Genomic DNA, 20,685 nt, shown 5'->3' with positions numbered 1-20,685 from the left:
CACATAAAGATACTTCACTACCCAGAAGTCTGTGCGCCATTGTCAGAATATAACGGAGAAATAACCAAATCGAATAAGGCTTTATATATTATTGTTGAAGATTTGTAAATGTAGATACATCAATGATAAGTGCTTTTCGTAAAATTTGTAAGTTAGAAATATTTTAAAATGAATTTTAAAAACGTCAATCTGTCCGTTGAAGCTCCGGACCAATGGTAGTATCGCATCTATTGTAGCAAACAGCCAATCGCCGTCGCTGTTCTTAGGAGGCGGCATCGGGCGGAGAACTGCTGTTAGTTTGTGCTGTGTTTATTGTTAAGGTTGTGTGGATTAGCACTGCGGTACCCACTTCATTTTCATAATATCAACAATATAGCTTTAAGATGAGTTAAAGATGCGCGGTGAGTACTGCTTCAGTCTGCGTTCATGCACGTCCGTATCGAACAATTTAACGAGGCTATTCCGCATTGACGAGGGCTAGATTAGCTTTAAATGCAGGCCAGTAACTGTTTTTGTTTATACTGTTAAAACTGATATTTGTGGTTGTTGCTTCTTGGCTTGCACATCTGACCGGATACACCATAACACACTTATAAAGCACCTTAATGTGTAACTTAGCTGTAGCCTCTGTGTGTGTATTTCCAGTAGGCACCGCACTGCGGGGACTGACAGAAAGGGACTGACGGCCAGAGGAAGGACAGGAGGCAGGGGGGACTAGCTTCATAGACAGGAGAGTGTGTGTGTGGGGGGAGGCAGGGGGAGGAATTTAAAGGGGACATTCTTAGCAGGAGTTACCATGTTATAATGCTGTATTTATTTCCATTTCACTTTATGTCAGAGCTGTCCTGAGCTGTCTACTTGGAATGACAGCTGGTGTTTCCAGTGGCTGACAGGGAAGGAATTTACCAAACACAGAGAAGAAAACATGAATGAAGGAAAAGTGAAAGAAAAAACCATGATACTGCACTAGAACTGATCCACACCTGTTTCTTAGGAATACCCTCATCTGCCACCAGCTTGCCCTGGTAATGGCTAATTCAGTGGCCTTGGTGGTCCAAGCTGAACTCTTACCACCTCAGTCCACTGCCTCGCTCTCTCCGTTCCCATCTCTGCTGGGCTCAAGAGAGGATGGGGAGGACGACAGGGAGAGAGGGGAGCTGGTGGAGGGAGACAAGGGGGTAGTAGAAGGTGGAGAGGAAGTGGTTCTGGACATGGTGACGTCGTCTGTGTCAGGCCCAGCCCAGCAGCCCAAGCAGACGGACCATCCCTTTCAGTGTCTGGACTGTGGCAAGAGCTTCAGGTGGTCGTCCAGGTTGACTCACCACCAGCGGAGCCACAACAATGAGAGACCCTACCGTTGCAACCTCTGCCCCAAGGCCTTCAAGGGCTCCTCTGCTCTGCTGTACCACCAACGGTATACCTTAACAAAACAGTAACGCACTATTAGAGTATTTTTGTCTGATCTGATCATGTTAATAGACATCTGAAATGTAGCAATGAGTACCAGTGGTGCTTACAGTCAGAGCGTTTTAACACACATTAACATGTACATACAGTGTGTGCCACAGGCCAATTAGGTCAGTGAATAAATATTTAGAAGGGTGATCATAAACTGTTAATAGTGTATTAGAGCGATGCTGCAGTTTGTAGTCTGGCAGTGCAATATTTGACAAAACAAGGTGATTGCACATAAATAGAATAATGACTTGTCCATTTCCAAACACAGCACATCAGCATTTCTATTGGCCTATCAGGCAATTTTGAAGATCAGATTTGAACAAGGTGCTGTGTGAGTCCACCAGAGCCGGCTTGGAGATTTCAGAGAACATTATACTTTCAAAAGAAAATCTGAACCAAAGACTGGATCCACCTCTTCCTTACTCATTCTGTGTTCAGTCCAAATTCATGATAAGAGGAAACCTAAAGTAGCAGATTACTATTCGAAATCCATGATTCATGCCTTTTAATTAATGCAGGTACTTGACTGCCAGTGTATAAAAGAGAAAGTATTGCCATGTATTTCTATACTAATTACGTGTCACAGCTTTAATGACTCTACATTATTAATTGTGCTGTCCTCCTAAATAGTTGTGTTTTTTTGTAGGTCTCACTCAGGGGAGAAGCCTTACAAATGTCAGGACTGTGGCAAAGCCTTCAAGCGCTCCTCTCTGCTCCAGGTGAGATCAGATTTAGAAACAAGGAGAAGTCATGCTGAGTTATGAGACAGGTTTTACATCTCTGTCTGTCTATCTCCAGGTCCATCAGAGTGTTCACACTGGAGTGCGAACCTTCTTGTGCCCCTATTGCCCCCTGACCTTTAAATGGAGTTCTCACTACCAGTATCACCTGCGCCAGCACACTGGAGAATGCCCATACCCCTGTGACACTTGCCCCAAGGCCTTCAAGAACTCAAGCAGTCTGCGGCGACACAAGAATGTCCATCTTGGTCTCAAGCCTTACACCTGCTCGGTTTGTAATAAGTCCTTCACTCAGTCCACCAACCTTAGGCAGCACATGAGGATACATACAGGCGAGAGGCCATACATCTGTGGTGAGTGTGGACGCAGCTTCACACATTCATCAAACCTGGCTCTGCACAAGAACTCTCACTCCAACCTCAACACAGGAGGGAAGGAGGGGAAGAGGGGAGAGGACGGAAGGAAGGGGAATGAGGTAGTGGAGGTGGTGGTAGGGGCAGAGGAAGTGACATCATCCATGTTGACGGACATGGTGGGGTTTGTGAGCCAGGAAGGAACTGATGGAGTGGGGGTGGGGATGGAAGAAGTGTTCCTGTCAACCACCTCATCTGGCCAGAATCCGAGCCTTCTCCCCCAGCTCACTCTCACCCCGTCCGGGGAGGATGTGTGTGCATCTAGGGCTATCGGGACAGAGGTTCACCTGAGCACTGACACTGGGGCCAGTGTGCTGCTTTACAGCTGTGGCAGCTGCAGCCATACCTTTGGCACGCAAACAGAGCTGGAGGAGCACCAGGCCATCCACATGGCTCCAGAGGGGCACGGGGCCAGTGGGGAGGCGGGGCCTGGGGCAGGGATGGAGGTTGGGGATGGGCTCGTTGGAGCTGGACACCTGCTGGCTGACTTTGAGGAGGTGGTGGAGACCACCACAGTGGCTGAAAATGGACACACGACAGAGGTTCTCCTTGGACTGACGGAGGGAGCAGATAGCAACAATGCAGTAAGTGATGGGATCAAACGGATAAACGCAAGAAGAGAAAAATAAAACCCTTCCACATTTGTGATGTGGGATGGAAAAGAATAACAGTAGACACATCAGTCTATGTAATATAAATGTAATTAATCTAGGAAAAACCCCACGCTATGAAGTTAACGAGTTCAAATTGAAGTTATGTTTTTTTGATATGTATTACTTCCTTTGGTTTGTCCTCAGAATGTGGGCACCACCCAGGCCCAGTTTGACCTGCTGCAGAGCTTCACCGAGGTGACTCAGAGCTCTGAGACCGTTCAGCCAGAGGCCAGAACCACATGGGCAGGGCTGTCATGTGGCTACTGCAATAAGACCTTCAAGACCAGTGGAGGCCTCAATAGACACATGTCACTGGTGAGAATGCCTGTTGTAAATGCTCTACTACTTACACTCTTATACAGATTATCCATCTTAAAATAACCTTTATCTCCTGTGCCCCCCTTTTGTTTGTCCAGATGCACTCTCTTTCATCACAGTCCCGCTCCCAGTTCAGCTGCTCCGCCTGCGACCGCTCCTTTCCCCTTCTCTCCTCACTCCTCACCCACCAGCACTCCCACACCCCTGAGCAGCGTCTCCTGGCTGAGGCAGAGGCTGAGATAGTGTGCCCTCCGTCCCTCTCTCTGTCTCTCCCCTTGCCCTCCTCTCCCAGCCAGGCTGACAAGCAGCAGGAAGGCCAGAGGGAGATCCATGTCAACATCATTACCGTCGGAGAGGAGCAAGAGGAGCAGCCAGCCAAACCGACCAAAGCCCTCAAAAAGACAGGAGCCAGCAAGAGCACTCCTGCTGGAGGTAATGGCATTTTCATATCAGAACAGGTGCAAAACTTTCATATTTTAATATTTGACCATACACATGGAAATTTGGAAACCAAGGCAGTAGGCTCATGTGTTATGGTATTTACTTTCCACCTGCACTGGCAGGTCTGTGATTGCAAAGCTAGCCATGCTGCATTCAGATTCAAAGTGGGTCTCATAAGACATGAACAGCAAGCAGGGAACTTGATCTTTCTTTGTCCTCAAGATGAGTTAAGTTGTTGCTTTTCACTGTGATAATTACAGTGGTTGCTAGAAAACCCACATTTTATTCCGTCTTTACGGTATTAAAATGGAAATTTTAATTAAAAATGTTTACACAAATGTGACACTGTTTCACACACTATCATGCAGAGAGGCCATACCGCTGCTCCGAGTGTGGAAAAGCCTTCAAAGGTTCATCGGGGCTAAAGTACCACATGAGGGATCACACTGGGGAAAGGCCCTACCGCTGCACTGAGTGTGGAAAGAGTTTTAAAAGGTCGTCGTTGCTTTCAATCCATCAGAGGGTAAGGCTCACTCTCCTGCTGCAAGTTTCCGAGATCCATGATTTGGGAGCTGAATTTCATGATTTATTTCATTGTGGAACTCCACATTCCTCAAATTTACAGGGGTTGTGGCTCTCCAGTATAGTACACACCCCTGCAGATGAATGCAGTCTACAACAGACAAATCCAAACGGCAATAAAAACTCCTTCCTCTGCAATAACACACTGCAGTTACAGCACTCTTGTGGTTACGTAGTTATTATCACACAATGCTTGAGCTGTAACAGTCCTTTCTTTAGCATTCTTCATGTATTCTTCATGTAACTTCATGAGTTATTCGGTTTCAAAGCATTCTTTATGGGTTGTACTCATTACAACACACACCCAAAATCATTTGTATTAACAACAGTCACAGCAACCACACCACAAAGTGCAGCAGAGATGTCTAGGTTATGTGCTGTAAGTATAGTTGATAGTGTAATTATAACTTAGTATATAATAAAATAAATATATATATATATATATATATATATATATATATATATATATATATTGGCTACTGCTTTTGCTACAAACTTGAAACATAATGCCAAAAAATAATAAGTAATCAAGTTCTTTTTTTTCTTTTCTTTTACTATTACACTTTACCCAGGTACACACAGGTGTACGGGCGTTCCAGTGCCCCCACTGCCCTCTCACTTTCAAATGGAGCTCTCACTACCAGTACCATTTGCGGCAGCACACAGGTGAGAGGCCATATGTGTGTAAGGAGTGTGGCAAGTCCTTCAAAAACACCAGCTGTCTGCGTCGACACAGTCAGATGCACTCTGGGCTGCGGCCTCATACCTGCTCCATCTGCTCCAAGTCTTTCTCCCAGACATCAAACCTTAAACAGGTCAGTGCAGCCTGTAAAGATTCAGCTGTGAACTCGCATAAATTCTGAGCCTTTTGGATTGAATCATTTTCTATCTTATTAACAGTTTTTCTCCATTTCTCTTCCCTCTTCTCTTGTTGTTTTTTTTCCTCTGAGAGCAGCATGAACGCACCCATTCTGGTGAGAGACCCTTTCAGTGCACACACTGCAATAAAAGCTTTACACACTCCTCCAACCTTCAGCTCCACCTTCGTACACACTCCTCACGCAAGGACTTCAAATGCCCGTACTGCTCTAAGGAGTTTGTTATGCACTCCTACTTGCAGAGGCACATCCGTACCCATGGCAGCGGTGTTCCTCTGCCCTGCCCTGGTGGTGGAGGTAAAGACGGTGTGGCTGTGAAAGCCAGTGTTGGAGGAGTAACAACCACCACAACCTTGCTCAACCCCATCACCCTGGAAGCCTCAGGAAACAGTGGCAGCCTGATTGTGTCCCAGCCAGCACTTAATATTCCCCCCAACACCTCCCAGAACTACTTTATGATTCAGACAGCCAGCGGCCTGCAGCTCATTCCTCTGTCATCCCCTACACCTACCCCTCCTCCTCCTCCTCCACCACCTCCGTCCCAGCCCCAAAACTTCTTCCTCCTGCAGTGCCCCTCCAACAACGGCAGCCAGTCCAGCTTGATTCTTGTTCCCACAACAAACAACCCTCCACCAGCTCTGGAGCCACAGACTCTGCCTGTACTCCAGACTATCCAAGCACTCCAGCCCGTCCTAAACCAAACACAGACTCAGATACCCCAGTTTCCAACTCTATCACAGCAACAACAGCAGACCAGGATCATAATCACCAACAACAATAACAATGCAAACACTCCTGTTGCCACACCAACGCATACCCTGTCAGCTAACTCCCTACTGACTAAGCCCATATTAGGGAAAAGCACACGGACAGCACGGGGCAGGCGGGGCCGCAAACCAAAAGCTGTTCTTCAGAAGTCTGCAACAGCTCCTGTCAGTCAGACTGCAGGTGGAGCTTTGTCCGTAACAAATTGTAATGTGACCCTAAGTGTCACACAGACTATTGCTGCAGCTGACACTACCACAGAGTCATCGCCATCATCTGTATCGACTGTTTCCCACCGTTCCTTGTCAACATCTTGCACTACTGTCCCAATATTTTCATCTTCCACCTCTGTAGTCCCCACAGTGGACAGCTCAGGACCCACATCAACTGTTACCATGGTTACACCAGCCACCACAGTAGCCACAGCTTCAGTTTCAAGTCCTATCCCTGCTAATCCGGGCAGGAAAACTCAGAACACTGTTGAACAAATGAGAACAGGGGACACCATGACAGGGAAACAGTTTGTGTTGTGTTTTGATAATGAAGAACAGACAAAGGAGGGGATGAATATTGAGGAGGGTGGGGAGTCATATGTGTTACAGTTTGAAGGGGATGCATCAGCAGAGGCGGTTGATGGGGGAATGGGTGGGGAGGGAAAGTCACTTGTACTTCAGTTCAAGACAGATGGGCAAGGTGAAGGAGAAAAAGGGGGGGATAAGGGAGGGATGATGTCACTTCTGCACAACTGGGGTGGAGAGAAGGGTGAGAGACATGCAGGAGAGGAGAGCAGCCAGGGGGAATCTTACGTCCTCCATTTCCATACGGAGGCACAGGACAGCGGTCCATCCAGTGCCACCTTCAGCCAAGGGCAAGACAACAGCCTGCAGCTTTCCTGCACCTCAACCCAAGGTTTGGTGCCCCTTGATGGGCAGGAGGTGGTGTTTGAGCTGGGGGGTGAGACCAAAATGGAGCAGGAAACTGAGGAGGGTATGCAGATGATCGCCCTGATAGAAGGTGAAGGGGGAATGATGGGAGAAGAAGGGACAGGTTGCAATGCTGCAAGTGGTAGGGTTACTGAGGGTGGGGGAAGTATATTTCAGCTAGAAAGCGGAGAGGAAATTGTCATAATTGAGGTTAGCACCAGTAGCTTGAGGGAAGGGAGAATGGAGAGAGGAGAAGGGGAGATCTCACAAAATAGTGAGGTAAAATATGAGAGTACAACTGCAGAGGCGAATGAAAAGTCTGTAAAGGAACACAACTCTGCAGCCAATACAGAGGTACAGACACCCACTGAGGACACAATAAGAAATGGACCTATATCTAACTCTAAAGACATGCAGTTCTCTAACTAAAACCAGTGTGCATGTTAGAGGAAAAAAAGTGTGTGTGAATGAATGCCTCACAGTTTGTGAGCTAAGTGTGTTTGCACTTTAGTCAGTTTGAGTTCTCCTGGAACTGAAAAGGAACATGCAGTTAGATGAGTACTGTGTTGTAATGCCATGGTGCCACATACTAGAAATGTTATACATTCAAATAGGCTGTACATGGACCTCAGAATATTCCTAAATATATTAGTTTAAATGATACTGTCATTGGCAGTTTGTTTATTAAGTAAATAAGTTTGTGAATAAATGTTGTAAATGGCCTACTTTCTTCACAATGGTAATAATAAATTGTAGTAATTATTAATAAATCTGTTTTGGTTCACTTGTTATCAATTTTTCGTGTGTTTTTATTTTATTTTAGTCTCAGTTAAAAAATTTTTCCCCCGTTTAAAAAACTTAAGCATAGCAAGCTCGCCGCAGTTGGAGCCCCGTGTTCGTTTGTTAAGTTGGTTTTGTCATTCACGTAGAGTTTACGCAGCGCGGATTGTACGTACGCACATGGCGTAGGTCGTAGCATTGAAAACCTGTAAGAGGACGCAAAGCAGAGTACGTCTGTACTCAGAATTCCTTCTTTTTTTAAAGCAAGAAACGACTTTGTGGTCATTCAGTGAAAGTGCCAAAGCGGCACGACAACAAACAGAGACACACACCGCGTGTATTTCCCATCTCTCCGCTGAATTTGAGCGGCGTTGTGCAGAAGGTAAGCGGGACCGTGTTTTAGAGCAGAAGCAAGGGGTCTGCGTGTGTCAGGAGACCGCAGCCCCAAGTAGTAACCATATAAGGCTTCAACAAGGTCTTTTCGCTTTCGACTTTACCCTTGATGATCACGGTTTAACGTGAAGATGACAGCTAGAATGGTGTGTATGGTACAGCAGGGTGCATGCATGCTACAAATCCTCCATAATCCCCATCTGTCTTTGTTGTTTGGAGCTAGCGTGGGCGTGATGTTTCATTGCAACTACTGGATCGCTGATTGCGAAGTCTAGTGGATTGCATAATATGAATGTTGGGAGATACATTGATCCATTTCAACTACAACACGCGTGTCATATAACACAAGAAGTCGAACAGTATCACTGATCTGCGTGATTTGGTATCAAACAGCCCAAAGCTACTTTTCACTGTCCCCTGTCTTGACAATATAGAAACATCCTCCTGTCCATGTGCCCTTCTTTAAATGTGTTTTTCTAGGTTCCCTGTGCACACAGTGTGGATGTTGGAGTTTGCAACATACTGTGTGTTGAAACAGTAGGCCTGCTGTTTGAGCATAAAGCCTAAACATGGTGAGGCTGGAGCTGGATCAAGTGGTGATGAGGAGGATGAAAGAGGAGGACATAGAGATGATCAAAGCCCTCATCAAGGTTTGTACGACATACTCAGATAAAGTTTTGGACAGGCTTCTTTCATCTGGGTTAATGTGGAACTGTACTCCTGTCCTTCTGAGACTTGTGCTTGATTTTATTTTTAACTTGCATCGATTTCATTCCAGGAGGGCTGCGAGGGCACAGAAAACCGTCTCATCCTCCACATCCTCACTCGTCCGCTCTGCCTCTTCATCTTGGCTGTTTTCTCCTCAATCCTGCGCTGCCTTGTCCACTCCTTTATCCTTGCCCTCGCCATTCCTGTCTTCCTGCTAATAATCTTTCTCAAGATCACCATGCCGCGGTCCACGGGGGTTCTAGGCAGCAGCCGCCCCTACTGGGACTATGTGGGCAGCAGCTACCGGGGGACACAGGCTGAGACCCTGCAGAATCCCTATTGTAGGATTAGTGGCAAGACACCACTGACAAAAAAGGTGAGTCTGCTGGTTTGCTGGAAATTCTTCATTTTTTTTGCAATTTTAGTGACCAAATATTGCAGTGATATAATCTTAATTTCTTTTCTTCAGCCAAGATGCAGAATCGGGTCCAAAGACAAGGACAAGGAGATGTCAACAGAGAAGATCACCCCAGAGAGGGAACAGGCAGCGGGACAGGTATGGGTGGCAGACTGCGAGGGGGAGATCGTGGGCTGCATCTTCCGGGAGAGCGAGACGCGAGCGGGCATCAGGAGGATCTGCAGGGTGGTGACAGGCTGCTGGTACCGCAGGGAGGGCCTGGCCCGGCTGCTTGTCCAGAGTGTGGAGCAAAGAGAGAGGGAGACTGGGGCACACAGAGTGTATGCACATGTCCCCTACCCCTCCAAGGTGGGGGAGGTCTTCTTCAAGAAACTGGGCTATCAGCAGCTGGGGGAGGGGACTGATGAAGAAGAAGATGATGAAGAGATAAAGCTGGAGACTCCAGAGAGAGGCTTTCTGGGACACCCCCTCACCAAGGTGTTTTACAAAGACCTGTGATTGAGTGATGAATGACTCATGGAGTGAAAAATAAAGTGGCAGTGAGCCCAGGATTGGCTAAAGTTAAAGAAGAGATAACATAAGTGCACAATGTGGATCTCTGCAGAGGGTGACAGTGTCTTTGCTGCAACACATTTGATTTCTTGTTAAGTTAATAATTTATTGAATATTTGTGTTATTTATGCCAATATTTATTTACTGTATGTTGCTGTTCTACTTGCTGTGAGTTTGGTTATAAGTATACTTTTACCTTTTTTATTATTCAAAGCACCATCTCTTCTTTTTCCCAAAGCAAATGGTTGTTTATTATTTAAAAATTCAAAAATTATATCATGATGCCTCAGGCCTGCTGTTCTCTATCATTTGTAATGAAGTAAAAATATTTATGTTAAATGTCTGCAGAGAAAATGGTTTTTTTTTGTTTGTTTTTTTAACTCAACACAGTAATTGGTGTGTGGATGTGTGTGATTGCACGCATTTCTGTGTGTGTGTGTGTGTGTGTGTGTGTGTGTGAAGCCATACAAATGTGTAGGAGGACATACAGTTGCTGTATAGGAAGTGCATGTGGTTTATATGAATCTGCTTTTATCTGCTTGTGCTCCCTGGCTGCGACTGATCACCCTCATTTACAGTATGTGGGTCCATGAGTCTGCAAAAACAGTGCACTCTCCCTTTTCTTCAGCATGCACGCTCTCTTTGTTTTTGGTTTCCTTTGTTATATTTTACAACTTGGCAGGAACACCACCGACTGAGAAATCCAAATTCTGCATTCATTCATGTTGATAACGGTGGTATGTGTCACTCATTAACTCAATACTTTAGTGCTGAAACTGTTAGTTGAATAATTGGCTGATAGAAAATTAATTAAATAGTGACAGTATCATCATTTTTAATCATTTATATAATTTGTCTAAAAAAAAATGAAACATTTTTTGGTAACAACCTTTTAAGGATTTGCACACTTTTTTATATCATTGTAAAGTTGATGCTACTTGTCACGCAAAATGTAAAGCATCACTTTGGGCCGTGGTAACTTCAATAGATATTAGATTAACTGAAAAATAACAAATGTAGATCATCTTGAAATGACAGTAACTGTTGCAGCCCTAACATATTGCAAAGTCACCTACTTGAATCCACTTTGATATTAGTGTTTCAAAACTCATTTGCATTGCATATTTTAGCACAGCACATTAAATATATGCAGAGGTTATTCTGACTCAAGAATGTGCATGTGGTTTGCAGGTGAATGGCAGTTTATGTATCTAAGAGGGGAAATGCACACAGCCCCTCTCTGAGGCTAACCTTAATATGGTTAGCAGCCCTTACGTTTGCATTGCGAATCTACCCTAGTGCTAACCGCAAACGATGTCAGTATAGCATCAACATGCCACAGATAAACACCACAGGATGTTTGTACAATGTTAATGTGTGAGGGAAGGAAGCATATCTCACCTGATGTGAAGACAGATATAAGCTTATACTTTTCTGCAAACTCTTGATCATGCAAGCTGTTGTGGAAAATCACTGTCCTTTAATTAACTCTGATGAGAAAGCCGAGCAGTAACCCAACAGTGTTGTTACATGTGCAACTAAGTGTGTGGTCAGGCCAATTCCACCTCGTAAAAGCTGTATTTTTACTTGTGACACTTCTTGGTCATCAGGTTGTTTCTTCATGACTGTCAAAAAGCAGACACCTGTTAGCTGGGCCTCTACCCGCCCGATCTGTAGCTATTATTGTTGTCAGGAAACAGATGTGAGTTCACACACTGGAAAGAAAGTCTGTTTGTGACTGTGGTCGTGTGCGTCTGCACGGTATGGCTCTGTCTAAGTGTGTGTGCGTACGCGCGTGTGCAGGGTGTGGGCGGGTGGGTTTCGGAAAGTATGACTTGGCATTTCCTACACCCGGTTTCTGCCCCTGACTATGGGCTAAATGCACAGCCATGTCTGGCCATACTGAACTGCTCCACCACACACACACACACACAGACAGACAGTGCACAAGAGGGTTGGTAGTGCACGCGAGTGTCCATGTGTGACTGTGAGATGACCTTGGTCAGCTGTGGTCAAACCCAGAGAGCTGGGTGGGAAGTGGTTTCATATAGTTTGGCATTTGATCAGCCTCTTGAAGTCAGGAAAAGACACATGCACACAAGATCAAATGAGCAGAGACATTAGGCTTAGTGCACTGTCAGAGTAATGCAATATGATGTGAGGTTGCTCTGGGCATAAAGACACACATACACATGAATCACTCTAAATTTTGAGGCACCACACAATCACAGGATAAATTAGATGAATTTGTTCCAGATGATGTATAACATATAGACTGTGTTAATGACATGCTCCTACAGATGGTTAACACACACACACACACACATGCGCACATACACGTGCAGATGAGCTCCAAAAACAGCCACCCTGGGAAACGGTGAATTCCCCAAACCACAGAGTGCATGAGAGGGTGAGGGGAGTCATGGGAAAGCAGGATGCCTGCATGTAGTACCACTGAGCGAGCAGCCAGAGCTAAAACAGACAGAGCAAAGAAAAGACGAGAGCAAAATAATACACATCCTGATTTGGCAAGGGCGGATGACAGCATCTGATGGTTCAAAGGCTTATGAGTGAGATTTATCCACACACTGTGGTCGGTCAGCTGGCCGGCCAGTCTAGCAGACACGTAGGGTGAAGGAGGTCGATTATAGTTCTGCTCCCAGCCTGACACAGTTTGGGAAAACCCAGATCAGAGGACAAAGTAGGTGTCAGGGCCTCCAAGGTCTGGGAACGCCTATGACTCCACCAAATTTTCGGGCCTGGGGGGGGGGGGGGGGGGGGGGGGGGCTAGAGAGGTGTAAAGGGTGAAATGCGAGAGGGGTCAGTGGCAGTCCCTCTGAAAATCAAGGTGAGAAGGTATCTGGAAGTTCTTACTAAATGATGTGGGAAAACAAAAGTGGAGGGACCGGTGACTGTGTGAGTCTTAAGTGTTTGGAAAGTTCCAGCCAGCTGGCAAAGTATACTGACGTCTGTGAAAAACTCCAAAGGTTACAAATCACGTCAAACACTCCTTTCATGTGTGGTCACTCAGATTATTTCGTAAAATCTGTGTTGTGTAATATGTCTTCCCAATAAAATTCCTTGAATGCCCTTACCAAAAGAATGCTTTCACTTTAACCATTCTGTGAGCAAATGTTGTATTTAAAAAAAAAAACCATTATGTCCTTAAAAAACATTGGCAGTAGAGTGATTATTTATAGATTTAATTGTTTTGTAGAAAGACAATACAATCTCTCCATTTCTTTTCTAACACGCCCCCTAAACGTACTTTGAAAAATCTTTTTGTCCAACCAGAAGCGGCCTCTGTTGTATGCAGGATGTTTATGTTTAGACGTATATGCTCTCAGTTCCCTCCCTTTAACCCCCCTATCACAAACACACACACACACACACACATGCACACACACACACATGCACACACATGCACGCACACTTTCACTCTTTCTCATATACCTCCATTTATTACCCATGCCTGCTGAGTGACAAAGCAAAGCGCGTCTTTCAAAATGATTACAAAGCTAGACAGGTGAGCAAAATTGATACATTTAATCATATGTTGTGTATGTCTTTCTGTTTGACACATATTTACACAGCTAGCACATGTATACTATTCATGGAAAAAAAATGTTTTTATATGAATTTATCAAGTTTTTATAAATACTTACCATACTACTATACTTTAATAGTAATATCAGTTATTCTTCAATGAAAATCTGTTTGAGTAATTATGATACTATGCTCCTGAGTATTATTAACTTAAGTCTCAGTATTAATGAGTGTTTAACAACTGTCCTGGTTTCGCTAAAAGTTCTGAAAGTGAGAGTGAGAGAAAGCAGTCAATGTTAGCTGTTGTTTGACTGTCCATCGCTCACATTTGGTTAACCACAAGTTTTACATGCGTTTATTGTGCTAACTTACTGGATTAAAGCTTGAAATAATGTGTGAGTCATCTGAATAGTAATACGTTAGAATGGTAGTTTAATGAGTTCCTTAATAGAATTTGTCTCAGACTTTCCTGGCATAAAATGACACGTCTATGCTGCGTACCACTGAAATGATCTGCCACTAATGATGACGGTATTTTTATGATGCTTGTGATTTTTGTTAAATCTAAATGTTGTTAATGCATCTGGTCTTTAAAAAAATCTTTAAATATTCTTTATGTAAGATATACTATACCCATTGTTCTTCCTGCATCATATGTCACTAACTAATAAAAAGTGCTCCTTTTCTCCCTCAGCGTGCTTTTGCCCCGAAAAAAGTTTATCTTCCATTACAAGAATGTGCGCTGGGCAAGGGGCCGGCATGAGACATACCTCTGCTTTGTAGTAAAGAGACGAGTTGGCCCAGACTCCTTGACCTTTGACTTTGGACACCTCCGCAATCGCAATGGCTGCCATGTAGAGGTAAGAAATGTGGGTGAAAATAGGGGAGCATATAAGGTGGGCCTGTTCAGGCAGAAAATAACAAATGAATAACATAAGAAAGTATAGGATTATTATATCCTTATTATCTTCTCCATTCACCTATTTCTCCATAGATGCTGTTCCTGCGCTACTTGGGAGCCTTGTGCCCTGGTCTGTGGGGGTATGGAGCTGCTGGAGAGAGGAGGCTCAGTTACTCCATCACCTGGTTCTGCTCCTGGTCTCCCTGTGCCAACTGCTCCATCAGACTGGCCCAGTTCCTCAGCCAGATGCCCAACCTTCGCCTCAGGATCTTTGTCTCACGCCTTTATTTCTGTGACATGGAGGACAGCCGAGAGAGAGATGGCCTGAGGATGCTGAAAAAAGCTGGAGTGCAGATCACAGTCATGACTTACAAAGGTGTGGTAGAAAAATAAAGCAAACGTGTATATAACTCTAGAGCCAGAAACGTATGGAAGGTTGAGCCAAACAAATCCCATCTAAAAAGCAGTTGTTTTCCTTATTATGATCACTCTCTAGATGTCAACAACAATGATTACTTTTAACTTTCTCCTCAGACTTCTTTTATTGCTGGCAGACCTTTGTGGCTCGTAAGCAGAGCAACTTCAAAGCCTGGGATGAGCTGCACCAAAACTCTGTTCGTCTTGCCAGAAAACTTCACCGCATCCTCCAGGTAGAAGATTGACCATACCACATATTTTTCTCCAACCAAGATATGTTCAATATCTAATAATGTCATGTCTTCTTTCTTTTTTTATTTCTCAGCCATTTGAAACAGAGGATTTGAGAGATGCCTTCAAACTTCTTGGACTGTGAACAATACTTGTGACATCCTGTTACCATAAGTCTATTACTATGTCAGAGTAAAGACATGTTGGTCCATCACTACAACTGCTTAACTGAGAATAAAAAAAAACTGAGAAAAAATAGCTTTCAAGTTGCAGCAAGGCTTTAACTTTAGGTACTTACAACTTTGCTGCTTTCCAATGTTGCAATATGGTAATGTGAAATAAAATAATTTACAATGAGATATTGTCTTGTGTAACTGATGTTAATGTATGTTATGGACTTGAAGTGATGATAGCTTGCGAGCAGTAAGAACTAGCTAATACAACCTTTTCCAAGATTATTCAAAAACTATTCAGCTAACTGCAAAACAGTAAAGGGGAAAGTTGGGGAACAATGTTAAAAACCTTTACGACAATTCAACTGACTGATTTTTCTTTCATCCAGACGGTAAAATGAGTCTTTGGGGATTGTTCAAACATCAAGGTTAAATATCTTTTAGAGAAAACACCTCTGTAACCTGAATGTATGCTAACACATGAGAGTCACAAAGTGTGGCCTTCAAATGCTCACTTTTTCAAACTGTACGCCACAGTTTGTAGTGTAAGTTTTATATGTTGTAGTCTCTGATCCCAAGCCAATCCACTTAGGTTATGTTACTAGAGTAATTTTCTTTGAATTGACAGAGGCATTCTCCAAGATAAGTAAGCTGACCTTTATGTGTAAAATAGGTGGAATACCCCTTTAAGGGCATCACTGATGCCAGTGTGTGCGCAAATACACCGTCTATTACGGTCACGTAGCCGTTAACGCCGCACGGACACGCCATTCACCGTCACCACCACCGGCGTACACCGACTGAGTAAAAGTCAAGATGGCGACCGAGGGTCAGTCTGAGTACGAGTCGGTCCTCTGTGTCAAACCTGAAGTCAATGTTTACCGAATCCCACCGAGAGCATCCAACCGGGCCATCAGGTGAGGTGGGGCGATAGCTGGGCGGGGGAGGAGGCGAGGGGCAGCGGCCTGATCGCGAGCTTTCTGACCCAGCATCCGCGAGCTGCGCCCGTTTGGAGTCGTTGCCTCGGCGACCTACCTACCGAGCACATCCTCTAGTCACGCAGCCTCACGCAATGGCCTAACCCTAGCTCTAGTTTGTGTGCTAGATGTTTTTGCGGTGCATTTGCAAGGTCATGATGGAAAACACGCTACTGACATTTGGGGTTGTACCTGCACTACAGACACTGGGGATTGGCTACATCCCTGTCAGTGTCCGTGTGTTTATATGCTTTCCTCCAATGGCACGTCAGAGGAGAAATAGTGCTTACACTGCTTAAAGTCCAAGTCATTTCGTAGGGAATCAAACGTAATTCTGCTCTAGAGATTCATATTTTGCCTGTTTGACCTTTTAGGTAGTAAGTACACTAGGATCGCAGCTGAAAAGAAGTCTTGTTCAAGGACACTTCAGCAGGGCTGATGCTGTTTAATGCTAATGAATATGAATACTCCAATTGAAAGAAAATGTTGCCTGGGCTGTTACCTGCCTTTATGCTTTTAAGTGACCATACAGGAGATTTGTTCTTTAAGAGGCTCACATTGTATTGTTGACTCAATTTTTCATTGGCTGGTCCTTCAGCCTGACCTGCTGCAGCTGCATCCGAGTGGACATTACTCCAACCAAACAGTAGCATAGGCCTGAGTCCCATGAGACACATGATTGGTTAACCAGTGACCATATGTACAGTGAGTAAGGGTGATGTAATATTTCAGCCTAAGGTCTCAGTGAAATGCCTGTGTGATTTTTTTTTTTAGTCACGTTTCATTCACATAGAAAATAGCTAACAGTGTGTCTGAGTGTAGGACAAATCATAACAATGACACACACTAACAGACACATGCACACAAAACACAAATTTCCTTTCCTGTCTCATTTTTTCTTGTCTATTCTTGCCCTCTATGTCAACTGCTGTCACCAACTCACGTACATCACACCGTCTCCCTGACTGCCTCCTCGACTGCCTACCTATGTGTGTGTGTTTGTGTGTGTGTGTGTCTGTTTGTCTGTGTGCGCGTGCGTGCTTGTATGTGTCCCAGGGCTGCCGACTGGAAGTTGGATGCTCCTGACTGGACGGGACGCATGCGTGTGACGGCTCGGGGCAAAGTGGCCTATGTGAAATTGGAAGACAAAATCTCTGGTGAGAGAGAAGCAGACAGGACAGCGCCATTGTTTACTGGCACTGCTGCTGTTATAAATCATTTCACTGTGCAGTCTCCTGTTCGCCATCTCCCTCTCTGTTACTCATCTCTTCCAAGGTGACCCAGCCCACGTCCAAGCATGCAGTTTATTTTGAAGCAAACAGGCTGATAATCTCTGTCTGTTTCCATTGGAGTATTTTAGGGACTTGGTGTGCTTGTTTTCCTCATATTACACATTTGAATACGGAAGGGTGAATCCATTTTGCATAATGTATCCTACATAGAAAAAAACCCCATTGAATTGCCTTTCTTTTGAGATTTGGAATAGCAAATGTAAATCTTTCTTCATGATCCAAATTGCCTCTGGACCATTTTACAAATAGATAATAAACATGTTTCTTTTGCTCTATTCTACAGGAGAATTGTTTGCCCAGGCACCAGTGGATGAGTACCCTGGCATTGCAGTGGAAACAGTCAGTGACTCAAGCCGTTACTTTGTGCTCCGCATCCAGGATGACAACGGTGGGTGAACTGTTTGTTGCTAAGCAATAAATATTTTGTAAATGTGCTCATAATTGAGAGGATAACATGTTTGAATAGGGTGGTCCAGGGCAGGGATACACCAGTATTTATCTGTAAACTAAATCTTGGGAAATTTTTATTGTGGTGTGGAGATTATTGTGAGAAACTGTCAGGTTTATTATGTTTTTGTTTATACTACCACGCAGATCACTTAATAAACTCTTACCCTTGCTTCATTTCTCTCGTAGGCCGCAGTGCATTCATAGGGATAGGATTTGGAGACCGAGGCGATGCCTTTGACTTCAATGTTGCACTTCAGGACCACTTTAAGTATGCAGCTGCTCCATAGTGTGTCATGAATCATAGCTCATTCAGTAGTGAATGGATTTTATCTAGTTTTTCTGCAATCTTTAATCTTTTCACGTGTCTCTCTGATTTTCTCCAGATGGGTAAAACAGGAAAATGAATTTACCAAGCAGGCGCAGGCTCCAGACTCCACTCCAAAACTGGACCTAGGCTTCAAAGAGGGACAGACCATTACTCTCAATATTGGGGTGACCTGATTTTCTTAAAATTGAATGGTTCTAAGGTTCGAGGTTAGAGGAACAGCAAAATTGGTGTTGAATGGTGTTTCACTTTGGTGCCAAATCTTTTCAAAAGATTGCGGTACTGTAGAAATGTGTCTATGTCGAACTGTGTTGCTTTTGATGACTGAACCACCAAAGGTATACTCCTGCTTTAACAAATGAAACCACATTAAGTGACAGTTGAGAATGAATTCAAGATTAGGTTCTGACTTTGAATTTAAACCTGTCCGTCTTAATGTGGTGTGTAAGTGCAAACCCACACACACACTCACCCTGTTTTGTTTATCCTGTTTCCACCTTCTCTAGCAATCAAAGAAGAAAGACAGGTCTCGTCCGCAGAGTTCTGGTGGCTTTGGGCTCCTCCCACCTCCTCCTGGGGGCAAACTAGCCCCACCCCCTTCATCCAGATCTACTAATCATAATACACAACCACCTGCCGGAGGAAGTGACACTGGTAGGTAGTTGTAATATAGATTATTTATAATGTGGAGGTGCATGTTAATATATTTATATAGCTCTGTATAGGTATGTGTACATGTACTGTATGTATCTGGCATCATAGGGGAACCAGTGGATGTGGGCGCAGCTAGGCCTGGGGCAAGGGGTTTATCCTACTAATATAATGTCTAAGAAGCTGAAAACTTATGCAAAGACCTCTCCTAAAAACTCAATGATAAACACAATAAAATAAGATAGAAACAATAATAAAGGATAGCTTTTGCTCGTTATCAGCTGTATTTTCCTGAAATCACAAGATAATTAATAGACTTTTAGCCATTGCTTTACTTCTGTGTCCAACCTGCAGGTTGTTCTAGATAGGCACAGCTGTTCCTTTTACAGTGGGGCAGGAAATATGACCTGACTGTGGCACCTCAGGAATCTGACAGAATTAAAGTTCATGTAAATAAAAAGTTATTTCATTGGTGAAAGCTTTTATTTCCTTGGCCCCATTGGGGTCTGTTGTAAAGCTGTTTCCAGTAGAGCACTTGTATCCACAGTTTTTACAATGAAGGTGGTGAATGCAATGTTATGCTGACCTATAGGAATACCAGCCAAAACTATGACAGATAGACTCCAGTTGTAAAAGACTTGTTAAATCCCCTTTAAAAAAAATATTGCTCCTATCCTCCCTGGCCCTCTCTAGTCTACTGTAGACGGTTTTACACTGCTAATCACGTTGATTTATCTTCCAAAGTACAAAAGTGTTGTAATTTTTATACGTACCCTTAGTTTTATCTAGCTGTTCATGTGCTGAGGTTTGGAGATGCCTATCTGTGAGATCTCTGCAGCCACCTGAGTACATTTGAGTACAGTATTTGGGTAAATCGACACTTCAACAAAATACAATTTTCAGGCTTCCAAATAGGTGACATTACTTGTAAGTTAAAGATTACATTAAAGAATATTAGATTTTTAGCACTGGAATTTACATTTCTTGAAATCCTGCCTGAAATTGCTGTATTCTTAGACTGATTTTTTTAATTACTTTTTCAGAGGTTCATTCTCTTTCTGTTTTGTTTTATTTTTTAACCACCAGGTTGTTTGCTAGACCTGGACTCCAGTAACTCCAACTCAGTGGCTCCATCCAACCCCACCACCACAGCCACCTCGGACCTGTGGGGAGACTTTGACTCTGTATCCCCAAAGTGAGGAGAGGTTCACTCTGCTTTCTCCCTCTTATCTCTCTGTAAATTTATGCACCACTTTTTGCAACTTTGTTTTCCCCATCAAGGGGTCCCGTATCTCTCCCTGCCAAGCAGGGTAACCCCCTGTACTAGTCTGTTTTTGCTTTAGCTGAGTTTCTCATGGCCTTTGTTCGGATTTTAGCCTGAGATGCACCCACACCTCAAAGCACAGACTCAATTACAAAGATTTAAAGCTATTGGCCATCACCTTTCATTGTCCTTCTTGGGGCTTGTCTTTCCTCTCTCCTTCTGTGTATCAAATCCAGCTCTCTGGTTTCCATTTTCCTTTGCCCCTTTTCTCCTGCTTACGATGTTGTATTTGCTCATTTCTAGTAGAAAAAATAGAAATATGATCAAGGGAGACATAATCAGAATCATCTGATGATGTTGATGAAAACTGATAAAATATAATAATGAATGAATTTTATGTACAGAGAATATTTATTTTAAATGTATATATTGTCAG

The 20,685-nt window shown here is 43.9% G+C and overlaps 4 protein-coding genes across 9 annotated transcripts; all 4 read left to right on the top strand.

The window, feature by feature from the left end:
* Nucleotides 1-263: 263 nt before the first annotated feature.
* Nucleotides 264-7,962, top strand: znf628 (zinc finger protein 628). Of its 4 annotated transcripts, none has more exons than XM_087179327.1 (9): nt 264-401; nt 995-1,414; nt 2,105-2,177; nt 2,257-3,195; nt 3,409-3,579; nt 3,681-4,014; nt 4,392-4,546; nt 5,178-5,420; nt 5,561-7,962. In XM_087179327.1, the coding sequence occupies exons 2-9, from the start codon at nt 1,029-1,031 to the stop codon at nt 7,598-7,600; spliced, it is 4,341 nt and encodes a 1,446-aa protein (XP_087035453.1). In that variant the 5' UTR covers nt 264-401; nt 995-1,028; the 3' UTR covers nt 7,601-7,962. The 4 variants fall into 4 exon arrangements, with proteins under 4 accessions (XP_087035453.1, XP_023282132.1, XP_023282133.1 ...); XM_023426364.2 differs by having other exon boundaries at nt 266-401; nt 839-1,414; XM_023426365.2 differs by having other exon boundaries at nt 270-401; nt 649-1,414.
* Nucleotides 7,963-8,130: 168 nt separating this feature from the next.
* Nucleotides 8,131-10,376, top strand: nat14 (N-acetyltransferase 14 (GCN5-related, putative)). Of its 3 annotated transcripts, none has more exons than XM_023426302.2 (4): nt 8,131-8,333; nt 8,825-8,994; nt 9,123-9,428; nt 9,522-10,376. In XM_023426302.2, exons 2-4 carry the CDS (start codon nt 8,914-8,916, stop codon nt 9,966-9,968), a joined length of 834 nt encoding a protein of 277 aa, XP_023282070.1. In that variant the 5' UTR covers nt 8,131-8,333; nt 8,825-8,913; the 3' UTR covers nt 9,969-10,376. The 3 variants fall into 3 exon arrangements, with proteins under 3 accessions (XP_023282070.1, XP_023282071.1, XP_023282069.1); XM_023426303.2 differs by having other exon boundaries at nt 8,131-8,490; XM_023426301.2 differs by having other exon boundaries at nt 8,131-8,994.
* Nucleotides 10,377-12,831: 2,455 nt separating this feature from the next.
* aicda (activation-induced cytidine deaminase) lies at nt 12,832-15,466 on the top strand. Its single transcript, XM_087179311.1, has 5 exons — nt 12,832-12,878; nt 14,263-14,428; nt 14,563-14,845; nt 15,004-15,119; nt 15,212-15,466. Exons 1-5 carry the CDS (start codon nt 12,832-12,834, stop codon nt 15,260-15,262), a joined length of 663 nt encoding a protein of 220 aa, XP_087035437.1. The 3' UTR covers nt 15,263-15,466.
* Nucleotides 15,467-16,058: 592 nt separating this feature from the next.
* Nucleotides 16,059-20,641, top strand: LOC111669830 (adaptin ear-binding coat-associated protein 1-like). The gene is made up of 7 exons (XM_023426284.2): nt 16,059-16,207; nt 17,324-17,424; nt 17,843-17,947; nt 18,196-18,277; nt 18,393-18,501; nt 18,841-18,988; nt 20,072-20,641. The coding sequence occupies exons 1-7, from the start codon at nt 16,107-16,109 to the stop codon at nt 20,182-20,184; spliced, it is 759 nt and encodes a 252-aa protein (XP_023282052.1). The 5' UTR covers nt 16,059-16,106; the 3' UTR covers nt 20,185-20,641.
* Nucleotides 20,642-20,685: the final 44 nt, after the last annotated feature.

The sequence above is a fragment of the Seriola lalandi genome, unplaced genomic scaffold (assembly GCF_002814215.2).
Source record: "Seriola lalandi dorsalis isolate HSWRI2012SDOR001 ecotype SW California unplaced genomic scaffold, Sedor1 jcf7180002054825, whole genome shotgun sequence".
Classification (NCBI taxonomy): Eukaryota; Metazoa; Chordata; class Actinopteri; order Carangiformes; family Carangidae; genus Seriola; species Seriola lalandi.
The sequence above is the reverse complement of the archived record's forward strand: the minus strand, read 5'-3'. Positions and strand labels throughout refer to the sequence as shown.